This window comes from Eumetopias jubatus, unplaced genomic scaffold (assembly GCF_037043125.1).
Source record: "Eumetopias jubatus isolate StellerSeaLion01/CBP00866 unplaced genomic scaffold, mEumJub1_p1.0 scaffold_7, whole genome shotgun sequence".
Classification (NCBI taxonomy): Eukaryota; Metazoa; Chordata; class Mammalia; order Carnivora; family Otariidae; genus Eumetopias; species Eumetopias jubatus.
In genome coordinates, this window is record NW_028274813.1 from 12,544,881 (window position 1) to 12,560,953 (window position 16,073).

Below are 16,073 nucleotides of genomic sequence, written 5' to 3' on the forward strand. Positions count from 1 at the left end.
TGAGCAGAAACCAAGAGCTGGACGCTTAACCGACTGAGCCATCCAGCTGCCCCATAATTTCTCCCACAGGACAGGAGAGTGGATGGTCTGCTCAGGGAAGAATTAAGAGAAAGTGTGAGGGAGGTCTTTCAAGAAGGAGGGAACCAGTAGCGTCAGGTCAGATGAGGAAGGAAAACCAGCCAGCAGATCTGTGGGCAAGTCATTGGTAACCTTGACAAAATCTTTCATTGGGTGGAGTAGTGTAGACAAAAAGTCTGATTGGATTAGGTTCTAAACAGTAGGAACTGAATTTCTCTAAACAGAGAGGAATTGAAGACAGTGAATGAAAGCAACTTTTTGGGGGGCAATTTTGCTATAAGGGGAGGAGAGAGATTATGTGGCAGTTGGAGGGAATGTGGAAAAGGATTTTTGTTGGTTTGTATAAAGTGGGAGAAATAATGGGGTGGCTGGATGGCTCAGTCGGTTAAGCGTGCAACTCTTGGTTCCTGCTCAGGTCATGAACTCAGGGTCCTGGGATCGAGCCCTGTGTCCAGCTCCACGCTCAGTGAAGAGTCTGCTTGGGATTCTCTCTCTTCCTCCTACTCTGTTTCTCCCCCTCACTCTCTCTTTCTCTCTCGCTCCAATAAATAAGAAAAATAATAGAGTGGGAGAAATTAGAGCATGCATATACAATAAAGGGAACTATGATGGTCTCTTCTGACTACTTCTATTGATTTTTTCAGAATGTGGAGAACATTGGTGTGGTGGTATATTTCCTGACCTATCAAAGACATTTGACTATGGCGACCTCCCCTTCCCTGAAATAGTCCTCTTGTGGCTCCTCTCACATCCTCTTACATGGGAATGTTCCTCACTGTCCTGCCCTAAAATCTAGTTTCTTTTAAGTCTTCATGCTCTTCCTAAACAATCAATTATTCGTCTACTCAATAAATATCCTGGGGAAACATTGGCTATGTTATCCTTGTAGAATTACAATAAAGATTCTAAGTTATTAAGGCTCTTGGCAGTTCTAAAGTAAAGAAGTCAGCTTTCTTATAATTACTTAGCTCTACATGGGTTTTTTTTTTTTTTTTTCTGCTGAGGATTTTATAGAACTAGTTTCATAGTAAAGGTTTAAGTAGAGGTTTGTGCTTGACATATTTGTGATATATTTTCTACAAAATAATTTGAATTCTAACCTCAAATCTGGCCACTGTGTTCTCTGGTTAAGACCATAGTTTAAAAACTCAAATAATGTTTTCATCAATTATGTCCACCAGTATGCTTGAAGAACATTGGCTATTTTATTTTATAATAAATTATTCCTGTTTTAGCTCCGGGTACTAATTCCTCATTTCAAGATCTGGATATAGAGAAGACTGTGGTGATTCCTGGTTACAGCAGCTTCCTGATCATAAGCGTTTTAGATGCTAAGAATGCTTTAGCTATTGCTACCATGCCTGAAGGAGTACTCAACAATATGACCTTCCCAAAAGACTCCTGGTTCTTATACAACTTGGGGCACAGGAATGGACGAATGTGGTCTATATATGCAAAACCATGTAATTATTGGTTTCAACATGATCATTCCCTGTCCCTCAATATCCTGAAATACATTGATCTGGGGAAATCTCGTACTTTAGAAGTTAAGGTCATACCTAATACAAAAGGTAAGTTTATTTTTACTGGGAAACATCAAAAGGAGATGTTGTTTTTCTTGAATGTAAAATATACTCTTTGATATTTCCATTATCTTTGGCTTACATAGTAGCTGGCATTCTGTTAATAACAGTATTAGCTTCAAATTATTGAACACTTACTATGTACGAGGCTCTGTACTAAATTATTTTTATGTATTTTTAATTTAATACTTATAGCAACTCTAAAAGGCTAGATTTTAATCCTCATTTACCAATGAGGAAAATGAGGTTAAGTTAGCAGCCCAAGTTTACACAGGATTAGTTTAGATTTTTGCTGTCCTCTGAAAAGAAAACTGTTTCGTTCCTTTGATATTGTTGTAGTTATTTCAAGTATTTATTTTAAGCCAGAAAATACCTTTTAAATAGTATTCTATTTCCCCCATTTTTCCATGGCATTTATTTATTACAAAAGTAACATTACACTTACTAAAGATGATGGAGAAATGGCACACTGGAAAAATAAAACAAAAATTTTGGTAAATAACTGAGCTAGAAAGAGAGAAGGGAAAGATGGAGGGAGGGAGGGAAAGAGAAGAAAATCCTGTCACCAGAAATGAAGAGGGAACTCAAAGCCAAAGAAATTAGCTACTTTGTGGCACCCTGAATGATGTGAGGCACAGGTATGGGCCATATAGGCAACGGGATGGATTTTAATGCCCAGGCATTGGCAGAATATACTTCGTGGTAGAAGGCTGGAACCAAAACGATTAAGTAAAGCTGGGAGCTTAAATCATGAAAGGGGGATTATGAAAACTCTACCTACCAATCCAAAGAGGGAGTTCAGGGGATTATCATCTCCATGAGACTCAAAGTGGAAAAAAAGGATCTCCTGTGAAAACCCCAAAGTCCAAGACTGTGTAACCCCTAGAGAAAACACACCAGTTGTAGGAATCCCAAGCTGAGAAATTATAACACATGGGTTCCAGCTTAGACAAGCCTAAAACCCTTGGTAGGAATATTTCCATAATCCAGGGAACATAGACTTCCATGGAAAAATCAATCTCCATGGAACATGAATTGAAGAAAATATTTTAAAACTATGTAACAAAATGACCTAACATAAGAAAGAGAACTTGATTTTTATTATCATTTTATTTATTTATTTATTTATTTATTTACTTACTTACTTACTTATTTACTTACTTATAAAGTAGGCTCCACACCCAGCGTGGAGCCCAATGCAGGGCTTGAACTCATGACCCTGAAATCAAGACCTGAGATCAAGAGTCAGTGGCTTAACTGACTGAGCCCATCTAGGCACCCCAAGAACTTGACCTTTAATCTCCAAGGCCTTGAGATAATAGAAAAATCAGAAAGACACTATAAACCAGGTATATGTAAAACTCTCAAAGAGACAAAAGAAGATCTTTGAATCATAATGAAAGGACAAAACGCAATTTTTAAAAAAGGCTCATTTGAAAAACAGAATCAAATACAATTTATACAAGTGAAAATTACAAAAAAAAAAGTTGGAGGACAACTCTTTCTGTTTCAATCAAGATTGTGGACTTAAATATTGTTAAAAAAAAAAACACACAAAACTTCCTCTTGAAACTCTTAGAATCCTTTCTCATTGATTATATGACTAATTGTCCATATTTCCTTCAAGTAATTTTGGAGTTTTAATTTTATAGTTTTAACTTTCCATCTAAGTCTTTAATTTATGTAGATTTTGCTTTGGTATATTGTAGGTGGTTAGCTAGTTGTTCCAATATCACTTCTTGAATAGTGCGATCTTTCTTAACTGGTTTCAGAATACAGTAAACAATTTACCTATCATCTTCACCATTCTGGATTTTTAAAACTCTGTTCCTTTGTTATCTCTTCATATTCTGGTATAAGTCCCACAGTGTTCTAAATATTTCAGCTTTAAAATATACCAAATTCAGTGCTCACTTCGGCAGCACATATACTAAAATATACCAAATTCATTGTTGAATGGTACAGTTTTACTCATTCAGTTTGATGGAAGCAAATAGTAATAATCAAATCAACTCAATTGCCTCTTTGTGAAGAAAAGCCTAGTGCATGCTACTCAAAGTGTGGGTGCCTAGACCAACCACATCAGCAGCACCTAGCTGCTTGTTAGAAGTGTAGAATCTTTTGTGGTTCCACACAAATTTTAGGGCTGTTTTTTCTATTTCTTTGAAAAACCCTATTGGAATATTGATATGGATTGCATTGAGTCTGTAGGTATGAAAATTTTAACAGTATTCTTGCAATATATGAACACAGGATATCTTTCCATTTATTTGTGTCTTCTTCAATTTCTTTCACTGATATCTCATAGTTTTCAGTGTACAGGTCTTCTACCTCTTTGGTTAAATTTATTCCTATGTATTTTATTCTTTTCGATGCTATTGTAAATGAGATTGTTTTCTTAATTTCTCTTTTGGATAGTTCATTGTTAGTATATAGAAACACAACTGATTTTTGTGTTTTGATTCTATGTCCTGCAACTTTACTTATCTTTGTATAAGATCCTGTTATCTGCAAACAGAAGCAATTTTACTACTTCCTTTCTGATTTGGATGCATTGTATTTCTTTTTCTTGCCTAATTGTTCTGGGTAGGACTTCCAGTACCATGTTGAACAGAATTAGCAAGAGTAGGCATCCTTGTCTTGTTCCTGATCTTAGAGGCAAAGTTTTAAGCATTGAGTATGATGAGTATGATGACATAGGAGTATGAAGTTAGCTACGGTCTTGTCATATATGACCTTTATTGTGTTGAGATACATTCCTTCTATACCTAATTTGTCGAGAGTTTTTATCATGAATGGATGTTGAATGTTGTCGAATGCTTTTTCTACATTTATTGCGATGTAGATGATCAATGATTTTTACCCTTCATTATGTTAGTATCATATATCACATTAGAAACCCTGAATAGCTAAAGCAATCTTTAGGAAGAACAAAACTGGAGACATCACACTCCCTGATTTCAAAGTATATTACAACACTATATTAATCAAAACATTATGGTACTGGCATAAAAACCAAAGCCCAATGAAGTAAAATAGAGAGCTCAGAAATAAACCCACACATATATGGTTAATTAATATTTGACAAGGAAGCCAAGAACACACAGTGGGGAAAAAGATAGTCTCTTCAATAATGACGTAGGGAAAACTGGATAATCACATCCAAAAGAATGAAACTGAACCCTTATCTTACACCCCTCACAAAAATTAATGAAATGGATTAAAGACCTAAAACCATAAAACTCCTAGAAGAAAACATAGGGGAAAAGATCCTTGACTTTGGTCTTGGCACTGGCTTTTCTGGATATGACACAAAAATCAAAGGCAACGAAAACAAGTAAATAAGTAGGACTACGTCAAACTAAAAAGCTTCTGCACAGCAAAGGAAACCAGCAAAATGAAAAGACAACTTATCGAGTGGGAGAAAATATGGGCAAACCATATATCCAATAAGAAGTTAATATCTAAAATGTATAAGGAACTCATGCATCTCAATAGCAAAAAACAAAACCCCACAAATAATGCAATTAAAAAACGGGCAAATAACCTGAATAGACATTTTTCAAAGAAGACATATGCATAGCCAACAAATACAGGAGAAAGTGTTCAACATCACAAATCATGAGGAAAATGCAAATCAAAATCACAGTGAGTTATCACCTCAAACCTGTTAGAATGACAAGTATCAAAAAGACAAGAGATGACAAGCATTGGTGAGGATGTAGACAAAAAGGGAACCTTCGTGCACCACTGGAGGAAATGTAAACTGGGGCAGCCACTATGGAAAACAGTATGGAAGTTCCTCAAAAAATTAAAAATAGAACTACCATATGATCCAGAAATCCCACTTCTGGGTATATATCTGAAGGAAACAAAATCACTTTCTCAAGAGATATCTGCACTCCCATGTTTATTGCAGGTTATAATAGCCAAGATACAGAAACAGCCTAAGTGTCGGTTGATGGAAGAATGGATAAAGAAAACATGGGGTGTGTGTGTGTGTGTGTGTGTGAGAGAGAGAGAGAGAGAGAGAGAGAGAGATGGATAATTATTAAGCCATAAAAAGAAGGAAATTCTGCCATTTGCAGCAACATGGATGAACCTGGAAGATATGCTAAATGAAATAAGCCACATAGAGATAGATAAGTACTATATTATCTCACTCAGATGTGGAATCTAATTTTTAAAAGTCTAACTCACAGAAATAGAGAGTAGAATAAATGCTGGTTGCCAGGGGTTAGGGAGTAGAAAAAAATGGACAGATGTTGGTGAATGGATACAAACTTCTCATTGTAAAATGAGTAAGTTCTGGGGATGTAACATATGCCATGGGGCCTATAGTTAATAATACTGTATTGGAGGTGCCTGGGTGGCTCAGGAAGTTAAGCATCCGACTTTTGATTTTGGCTCAGGTCCTGATCTCAGGGTCCTGAAATGGACGGTCATGACATTGAGACCCGCTTCAGGCTCTGTGCTGGACGTGGAGCTTGCTTAAGATTCTCTCTCTCCCTTTCCCCTTCTCCTCTCTCCACCCACTTTCAAAAAAAAATCATAATAATACTGCTAAGAGAGTAGATCTTATATGTTCTCATTACACATGCAAAGTAACTATGAGGTGGTGGATGTGTTAATTTAATTGTGGTGTTCATTTCACAGTGTGTGTGTGTGTGTGTGTGTGTGTATATGAAATCATCACGTTATACACTTTAAATATATACAATTTTCTTCATCAGTTATACCTGAATACAGCTAAGGTGGAGTATGTACAACCTCAGTCCCCCCCAACGACCCTGGTAAATCAGAATCTGCATTCTAACAGAAATACCCAGTGACAGCTTAGGAAGCACTAACCAGCTCACTTCGGTTTAAGGGAAACGGTTGTAGATGAGACTTCAGGAAAATCATTTCCTACTTCTCAGCCCTAATTTACTGATTAGTAAAGATGGCAGATAGACTACATAGTCTGTCAAATCTCTTTTTCTAGTAAATTTCTCAGTATGGAGCGATTGCAAGCAGGTGGCCTGCAGGCAGAAATAGGCCTGATGACAGGTCATGTTACCTGCCTCATTTTGTCTTGGCAACCATGGGCTGATAGATCTTGAAGTTGAGCATGCATCCTTCAGTTTCTTCACTAAGCCATCCAGCTCAGTGTGACCAGTACTGTCCAAGTGACCTTTTCATGCATTTGAGACCTTGGCTGAAGAATGAGAAATGGAAGGGAGCAATATTTCTGTGAGAAAATATTTGTGAAGTTAAATTTTTCCAAGAGCCATCAAAGTTAACTCCATATAAATTCCTAACTATATTTGTAGCCATTATGAAGCCTTCATAATAGAGTCTGTAGCTGTTCTAGAATCCTGATTAGCTAGACATTATGAAATTGTTTAAAATTTTCGTGATTTAATTATTTTTCTTTTTTAGTTTCCAGATTTCTTTTAGTATAATTGACACACTATGGTTTAATTTTAACCTTTAGCCTTGTTTCCGTAGGTGTTCGAACACTCGAAATACCACTACTGAAAGTCATTGTTGGAAATGCAAATTTGTTGGAAGTTAAAGCTGAAGGCTCTTTTGATGATACTGATAGTTACATAATGAAAATTTCTGCAGCTAGCAAAGCTTTACGTCAAGTAAGATTTTCTTTAATTACAAAAAAGTCTATTAATTATGGAAAACTTACAATATAAGTCAAGGGAAAGAAGGGAAAATTACACATAATCCTACCTTTCAAGAATGACTAAGCACTTTTAACATTTGGGCCATTACAAAAAGGCAGTAAACCATTACGAGGGATACCTGGGTGGCTCAGTCAGTTAAGCATCTGCCTTCGGCTCAAGTCATGATCCTGGGGTCCTGGGATTGAGTCCCGCATCAGGCTCGCTGCTCAGCAGGGAGTCTGCCTCTCCCTCTGCCTGCAGTTCCCCTTGCTTGTGCTCTCTTTCTCTCTCTCTGCCTCTCTCTCTGACAAATAAATAAAACCTTAGCATTATAGAACAGAGGTTCAACAAGTGAGCTTTGGATAAGACTGCCTGGTACAGATCTCACTTTTGGTGCTGTCTGTGAACTTGGGAAGGTCTTTTTACTATGGCTAAGTCTCCTCATCTATGAATTGGAGATGATAATGACAATACCTGCCTCACAGGGTAGTTTCTGAGAATTCAATGTGATCATTCAAGTAGGGCATCTAAACGTCTGGCATGTGGAGGGGTGCCTGGGTGGCTCAGTCTTTAAGTGTCTGCCTTCGGCTCAGGTCATGATTCCACGGTCCTGGGATCGAGCCCCACATTGGGCTGCCTGCTCAGTGGGAAGCCTGCTTCTCCCTCTCCCACTCCCCCTGCTTGTGTTCCCTCTCTCGCTGTGTCTATCAAATAAATAAATAAAATCTTTAAAAAAATAAATAAATGTCTGGCACATGGAAAAGGCTCAATCACTATGAACTGACAGTATTTTTCTTTTCTTTTTTCCCTGAAACTGGGAGAGCATTGTACATACACTTTAAACATTTTTTCCCCTTCCACTTAACTATATGATTTAATCCTTTTGAGTCACTAAATATTTTTTCTACATATCCCAAAATTGTCTTTATCATTCAGACTTTCAGATATAGACCAAAGTAGAGTTTCCATATACCTAGTACTCAAACGGTAGTCAAGATTTTGCTACTTGTGTTTTATCATCTTCCCCCAACCTTTTGGTTTTTGTTTTATAGTCTGAGATATTTTAGAATGAAAGCAAGCATCATGTCATTTCACTCCTTATATGACTCAATATACATCTCTAAAAAATATGTGCATTATCTCTCGTATAACCATTATCATGCCATTGTTGTTCCTAAAACAACTTCTTCTTCTTCTTCTTCTCCTCCTCCTCCCCCTTCCCCTCCCCCTCCTCCTCCTTCTCCTTCTTCTTCTTCTTCTTTTTTTGGTATCCTACAAAAACTAGTCCATAATCAAATTCCCCAATTTTCTCAAAGATATTTTTATAGTTGTTTTGTGTGAATTGGGAGCCAAACAAGATTCACATGGTATGTGATTATTTTTTCTTAAGTGTTTTAGATACTAGTCAATTTTCTTCATTTGCCATTGAATTGTAGAAATCAGATCAGCTGTGTTATAGATTGTCTAACATTTTGGATTCTTATGTTTGCTTCCTTGTCTCTTACTTAATTTGTGCCTCTCCCACCCCCAACCATATTTCCTTTAATAGTAGAATCCTGCATAGATTCTGGTTCAATGTGTTTTGGTAAAAATTTTTTAAAATATACCATTTTTAATGGCTACAGAGTATGGGGATAGAGGTACCAGAGTCTACAACATCATCACAGTTATTAGTATTTCTACATTTAAAAAAATTTTTATTTATTTGTTTTGAGAGAGACACAGAGAGAGCATGAACAAGGGGATGGCCAGAGGGAGATGGAGAGGGACAGGCAGACTCCCCACTGAGTGCAGAGCCTGATGCGGGGCTTAATCCCCTTCCTCTGCACTGTTTCTTATAGTTCTCATATAAGTGAAACTATGTGATAATTGTCTTTCTCTGATTGACTTATTTCACTCAGCATAATACCCTCCAGTTCCATCCACGTCAGTGTAAATGGTAAGATTTCATCCTTTCCAATGGCTGAGTAATATTCCATTGTATAGATATACCACATCTTCTTTATCCATTCATCTGTTGATGGACATCTAGATTCTTTCCATAGTCTGGCTATTGTGGACATTGCTGCTATAAACATTGGGGTGCTGGTGCACCTTTGGATCACTACACCCATAACCAGCAAGGAAATTGAAGTAGTAATTTAACAGTTACTTTCAATAACCTTCATTTCTTTGGATGTTCTCAGGGTTCAACCTCATTGGCATTAGTTGTCTGGGGAGCATCTACTGAGTGCTTTGTCACAACAGTTGTACCAACGTTGAAAAACAGCTGTAGTTATCTCAAATCTATGCATCACATTCCTAGTAAACTCATCCCACTAGAAGACTGGATTAGCGGCGTTCACAAAGACAGTCAGGGTTTTAATATGATCAAAACTTTACCGGTAAGAAACCTAAGCAGATTGTTTTAAGGGTACCTGTGATATATTATTTTTGTGTGGATGGCTGGCTATTCCATCTTATCATTTCTTTCCTGAGATGCACAAAACACTCCAGTTATGGTTCAATCTTCCTGTCATCTTGAGGATGTGACAATTATTTATTTCTAAAATGCCAACACTTCCTGAAATAATGACTTTTCCTGGTAACTCATTCTCACCATCTTAAAAATTATTTTATGCTGTATTATGGTGGCATAATCTTGGGGATTTTGTGCTATATGCAGTTATTGGCCTTTATGTTGACCTGCCCTAATTCCATCTTACTGGTTCCATTTCAGTGTAGTTACAATTTTAATTTCTGCCTTGTCAGAATCTGTGACACTTTAAAAAGCATGTATTATTATTCCTTGCTGATGAACTCATTACTTAAGATTTTCTCTGTGTCAAAAAAAGCAACCAACCGAACTTGAAGATTTATTTACTAAATACACCACCAAGAATTTTTATAAGGTGTTGAAACTTTCTTGCATTTACTTTATGGTAGCTATTTTACACACTAAATTTTTTTTCACTTATTTACAAGTTCCAAACAATTATATTGCCGTGGGCTAAGGTTGTTGAAATCCCAGAAAAATAAGGTGTAGGGAGTGCAGGGAGAATAGAAATTTACTCGAATGCCTGGAACTAAAAATGAAATATTTGCTTTGAATGCTTTTCTGGAAAACCAAGAATTTTAAGTTAAATACTTAGTAAATAATTATGAATTACATGTTTTCTTTGCTTAATCACTTACAGATAAACTACAGGCCTCCATCTAATATGGGAATTGCTATTCCACTCACAGACAATTTTTACCATGCGGATCCCAGCAAACCTATACCAAGAAATCTATTTCCTAAGTCAAAGGTAAATAATTTTTGAACATACAAACCAGTTCTTATTGGAATTCAAGAAAACGTTCAGTGAAATTACAGATGGACCTAGCTGTGGGACTAAATGAGAAGGTTCATTCAAAATAATGTTCCATCTGCCCTGATATGTCAGTGTTTATTACTATTCCTACTACCCTGTTCCTCCTCCTCTTCCTTTAGTTCCCCCTTTCATTTTTTTTAAAAGATTTTTTTATTTAAGAGAGACACAGAGCATAAATGGGGAGGAGCAAGGAGAGTGTCTGGCACTGTTCTGGGTACAAAAGATGCAGTAGAGTAAAATAGATTTCAAAACAACAACAACAACCCTGACTTAATGTAGTTTACCTTTTTATGAAACACAATAAATAAAACAAATGAGTAAAACCTTAAAATTGTAATAAGTGCACTGAAGAACAAGAAAGGAGAGAAGGGGGACAGGGAGTGGGTACCACTGGGGGTGGGGCTTCCAAGTCTAAATAGCATGGTCAAGGCAGCCCTCACAACAATGGTGACGTTTAAGCAAAGACCCGAAGACAGTGACAGAGTGCACCATGAACTATCTGGCAGAAGAGCATTCCAGACAGAGCAATTTCCTTGGCTTCAAAGGCCCTGAGATGGAAATTCATCTGGCATATTTGAAGAACTACATGGAGGCCAGTGTGGCTGGAGTAGATAAACCCGGGGGGAAATCAGGTCAGATGGAATGCCAAGGCCAGATCATAAAGGACCTGACAGACCATTGTGAGAATTTGGCTTTAGCTCTGAATTACATGCAATGACAAGGGAGAGTTGTTGTTGTTGTTGTTGTTTAAGACTATTTATTTGACAGAGAGAGTACCTCAGGAGGAGCGGCAGGCAGAGGGTAAGGGAGAGGCAGGCTCCCCGCCAAGCAGGGAGCCCAATGTGGGACTCAATCCCAGCACCCTGGGATCAAGACCTGAGCTGAAGGCAGCCGCTTAACCGACTGAGCCACCCAGGCATCCTGACAAGGGAGAGTTTTGAACCAAAGAAACAAGCATTTTATCTCTTTCTAGGTGTGTGTGTGTGTACATACACAATGCATGCACATACAGAATGGGTGTGAATGTCTGTGCACATCTATAGGTAGGCAGGTGTGTTCTTCTGGAGAGAGATTCCACAGGCATCTGTGAGGTTTCCTCAAGAAGCCACCCCATCACATACTCTTCCTCTCAACCTCATGGTTTCTGTCTGTTCTTTCTATCTTGTTCACTCCATACTCCAGAGAGGCAGAGTGCTGCTGGGTTTGGTTGTTTTCTAGGCGGAACATTGGTAGGAGTTTAAATGTGTTGGATCAAATAGTCTTCTTTCTTTAGGATACCTTTCGTTTCACTGGGCTGGCCATGTGAAATGGGTCTGGGGGCTCCTTTCGTCTGAGAAAAGATGCTCTCACTCCACTGATCCCCTTTGAAGTCCAAAGAGGAACCTGGGAGAGGTCAGGAGAAAGGGGCCCATTTAGAGTTCTTGGCTCCAAAACCACATCCAGAAGTAGCAGTAAGAGGAGAGGGGCTAATGGGGCACCTGGGTGGCTCAGTCGGTTAGGTGTCTGACTTCAGCTCAGGTCATGATCTCAGGGTCCTGGGACTGAGCACCGCATCAGGTTCCCTGCTCAGTGGGGAGTCTGCTTCTCCCTTACCCTCTGCCTGCCGCTCCTCCTGAGGTACTCTCTCTGTCAAATAAATAAAATCTTAAACAACAACAACAACAACAACAACAACTCTCCCTTGTCATTGCATGTAATTCAGAGCTAAAGCCAAATTCTTACAATGGTCTGTCAGGTCCTTTATGATCTGGCCTTGGCATTCCATCTGACCTGATTTCCCCCCGGGTTTATCTACTCCAGCCACACTGGCCTCCATGTAGTTCTTCAAATATGCCAGATGAATTTCCATCTCAGGGCCTGTGAAGCCAAGGAAATTGCTCTGTCTGGAATGCTCTTCTGCCAGATAGTTCATGGTGCACTCTGTCACTGTCTTTGGGTCTTTGCTTAAACGTCACCATTGTTGTGAGGGCTGCCTTGACCATGCTATTTAGACTTGGAAGCCCCACCCCCAGTGGTACCCACTCCCTGTCCCCCTTCTCTCCTTTCTTGTTCTTCAGTGCACTTATTACAATTTTAAGGTTTTACTCATTTGTTTTATTTATTGTGTTTCATAAAAAGGTAAACTACATTAAGTCAGGGTTGTTGTTGTTGTTTTGAAATCTATTTTACTCTCTACTGCATCTTTCGTACCCAGAACAGTGCCAGACACAAGGAGTGCTTTCAGACTATTGAACAATCTGATAATGCATATTTGTACATATATTATTATATACTCAACACATGAGGAGGTTGACTTCTTGTTGAATCTTGCATTTTGGGGTAAGAAGCTCTGCTCCAGGCAACGACTAGCTATAATATTGCATTCTTCTTCAATTCCAGTCAATTAAAAACTTCTGTGTGTGGATGAAAGGACACTGTCAAGAAAGTGAAAAGACACTCACTGAATGGGAGACAATATTTGCAATTCATATATCTGATAAGGATCTAGTATCCAGACTATCTCAAGATCTCTTATAACTCCACAACAAAGAGGCAAACCACCCAGTCAGAAATAGATGAAGTCTCTAAATAGACAGTCCTCCAGAGAAGATATACAGATGGCCAACAAGCCCATGAATGATGCTCAATATCATTAATCCTTACATAAATGTAAATCAAAATCACAATGAGATACCACTTCATACACATTAGGATACCTATAATAATATTTTTAATGGAAAATGACAAATGTTGGTGAGGATGTGGAGAAATTGGAACCCTCATACATTGCTGAGGAGACCATGAAATGGTGCAGCAAATATTTTGGCAGGTCTTCAGAAAGTTAAACATAGAGAATTACTCTATGGCCCAACAATTTTACTCCTAGATATACATCCCCCCAAAATTGAAAATGTATGTTCAAACAGAAAATTTATATCAGCATTATGCATAATAGCCAAAGAAGGGAAACAACCAAATATCCATTAACTGATGAATGGATAAACAAAATAGGCAATATCCACACGATAGAATATTACTCAGTCGTAAAAAGGAATGAAGTATTGCCATAGGCCACCACGGTATTTGGCAATACTGCCAAAAACAGTATTGAACAAAAGAAAACAGACACAAAAGCTATGTACTGTATATTTCCACTTATATAAGATGTCTGGAATAGGAAAATTCATAGAGATAGAAAATAGAATGAATAGATGGGCTGGGGGAAATGAAGAGTAACTACTTTTTTTAAGATTTTATTTTTAAGTAATCTCGACACCCACCAATGGGGTTTGAACTCACAACCCTGAGATCAAGAGTCCCATGTTCCATTGACTGAACCAAGCAGGAGCCCCAGTGGGAATAACTATCAATGGGTACAGGGTTTCCATTTGGGCTGATGAAAATGTTCTGGAATTAGACAGTCATGACGATTGAACAACGTTCCTAATGTACTAAAACTCACCAAATTGTACACTTGAAAATGGTTAAAATGGTGAATTTTATCTCAATAAAAAGAAGAAGAAGAAAAAAGAAGCTGGGGGGATGTAATCCTAAAATAAAAAGTAAAAGGAAGAATAACATTTTAAAAAATAGAGCTGATTATCAAAATCAAAAGCCAATCTCTAGCAAGAGTGATCAAATAAAAAATGAATGACAAATGGACAGTTATAATGGAGATTTTAAATGGCATTGGTGAATGCCACGAAGAAAGGCAGTTTGAAACGGTAGACTTGGAGAGGGTTCCATAGAGTCCACAGTCCCATCATACCACGTTGGCTCCTTCTAGGTCTCTGTCTTCATGTCTGCAATGGGAGGGGCCCAGAACAGGGAGTCTGGTGGTCCTCATGTGCTGCATTCAGAATAACACAGGCTTTGTAGGTCTCATGCGTGTTAATCATCAACCTGACAAGCAGCTGATACTTGAGATCAAATTACCAAGCAAGGAAACAAAATTCAGAAATACTGTACTTTGAGTCCATTATTAATGGACTTTCCCCCCCTCTTACCTTCTCAGGGATTTTATTCATTCGGGAAACAAATATTTAGTGAACATTTACTCAATTTGCAGAAGTCCTGCCACAAAAAAAGCAAGTCACCTATATTCTATTTGCAGAGATCTGGTAAATTCAAGCAGTGCGCTAACATGTCTACTCGGGAGGAGTGTAACTGCACAAATGATCAGAAGTTTTCACATGCTGTTGCTTTCTCAGATTGCAGAGAAAAGGTAAGGTAATTTTTAATTGCCTGAAGACTAAGTACTTTCATATTAATATAAGATTCTGAAGTGTGCATTTTGATTAAATATGAAAGTTAAGACATGGAACTAATGTCTTATTATGACATAGAACTAAACAGGGCACAGAGCTCGGAAGATCTGGATTTAAATATTCCAAAACAAGGTAACGAACCACCACTGCAAAATAGAATAATACTTGCCCACACTGTCCATTTCACAGGATTCTTATAAAGATACACACACACGTGTGTGTGTGTGTGTGTGTGTGTGTGTATCTATATCTATATGAAAACAACTTGTAACCTGTCATACACTACACTAGATTACAATGGATATTGATTCATTCCGAAATTGTTGAGTATCTAATGTGTATCAGTACTGGGAATATAGAAGTTGAAGTCCTTGTAATCAAGGAGCTCAGCTTGGTAGTATTGATAAAATAGAAGACAGTATAGTATTGTTTAAGAGAATGGGTTCTGTGTCAAATATTTGATTCTGTTAATCTCAAAGTGTTCAGAGGTGTATCAGACGGATATTGGTGTTTGCATTAGCTAAGTTAAATGTGCACTTAAGTAGGTCTATTTCAAGGCCTTGTAAGACTATATGATAGCATTATAGACTCTCTCGCTCTCTCTCTATATTTATCCTTTATATAAAATCACTTAATACCATATCGAGCATAGCGTTAGCGGTGAATTAGGAAGGTTGTTATATATACCCCTACAACTCTCCCCTCACTGAATTGCAATAATATTTGTTGAGCTTTTACTATCTACTAAACACTGCTCTAAGCACTCTCCATGATTTGCCTCATTTAATTTGAGGCACAGACAAGCCAGGTAATTTGCCAAAGATTACATCATTAATACATGAGAGAGCTAGATTTGGACTCTGACTCCAGAGCCTGAGCTTCATGAGTGTGGCTGAAAGATCATGGCTGGATGGGAGAGAGGCGGAAAGGTGGTGGGCAAGGTCCAATTCATGCAGTGCCCTATGAGATATGAGTTAGCCAAAAAAGTTTGAATACCATCATAATGAATTCCTGAAAAGGGCCAAAAGAAAGTTACAAATTTTGTTACCACAATATTTGTGCATTACTTTTGGAGTTCACGTTCATTCTACTGTAAGACAGATTGTTTTTCATGGGCCGAGAAGGCAGGAACCCTAAGAGGCGCATGTCATTTAG

General features: G+C 38.0%; 1 protein-coding gene across 1 annotated transcript in view; it reads left to right on the plus strand.

Moving 5' to 3' along the window:
- Window positions 1-16,073, plus strand: part of CATSPERB (catsper channel auxiliary subunit beta) — a 106,804-nt gene that overhangs the window by 82,640 nt on the left and 8,091 nt on the right. The window contains exons 18-22 of the mRNA XM_028102368.2: window positions 1,314-1,649; window positions 7,152-7,291; window positions 9,505-9,702; window positions 10,495-10,605; window positions 14,765-14,875. Of these exons, the coding sequence (XP_027958169.1) occupies window positions 1,314-1,649; window positions 7,152-7,291; window positions 9,505-9,702; window positions 10,495-10,605; window positions 14,765-14,875 (896 nt within the window). The remainder of the gene's footprint in view (window positions 1-1,313; window positions 1,650-7,151; window positions 7,292-9,504; window positions 9,703-10,494; window positions 10,606-14,764; window positions 14,876-16,073) is intronic.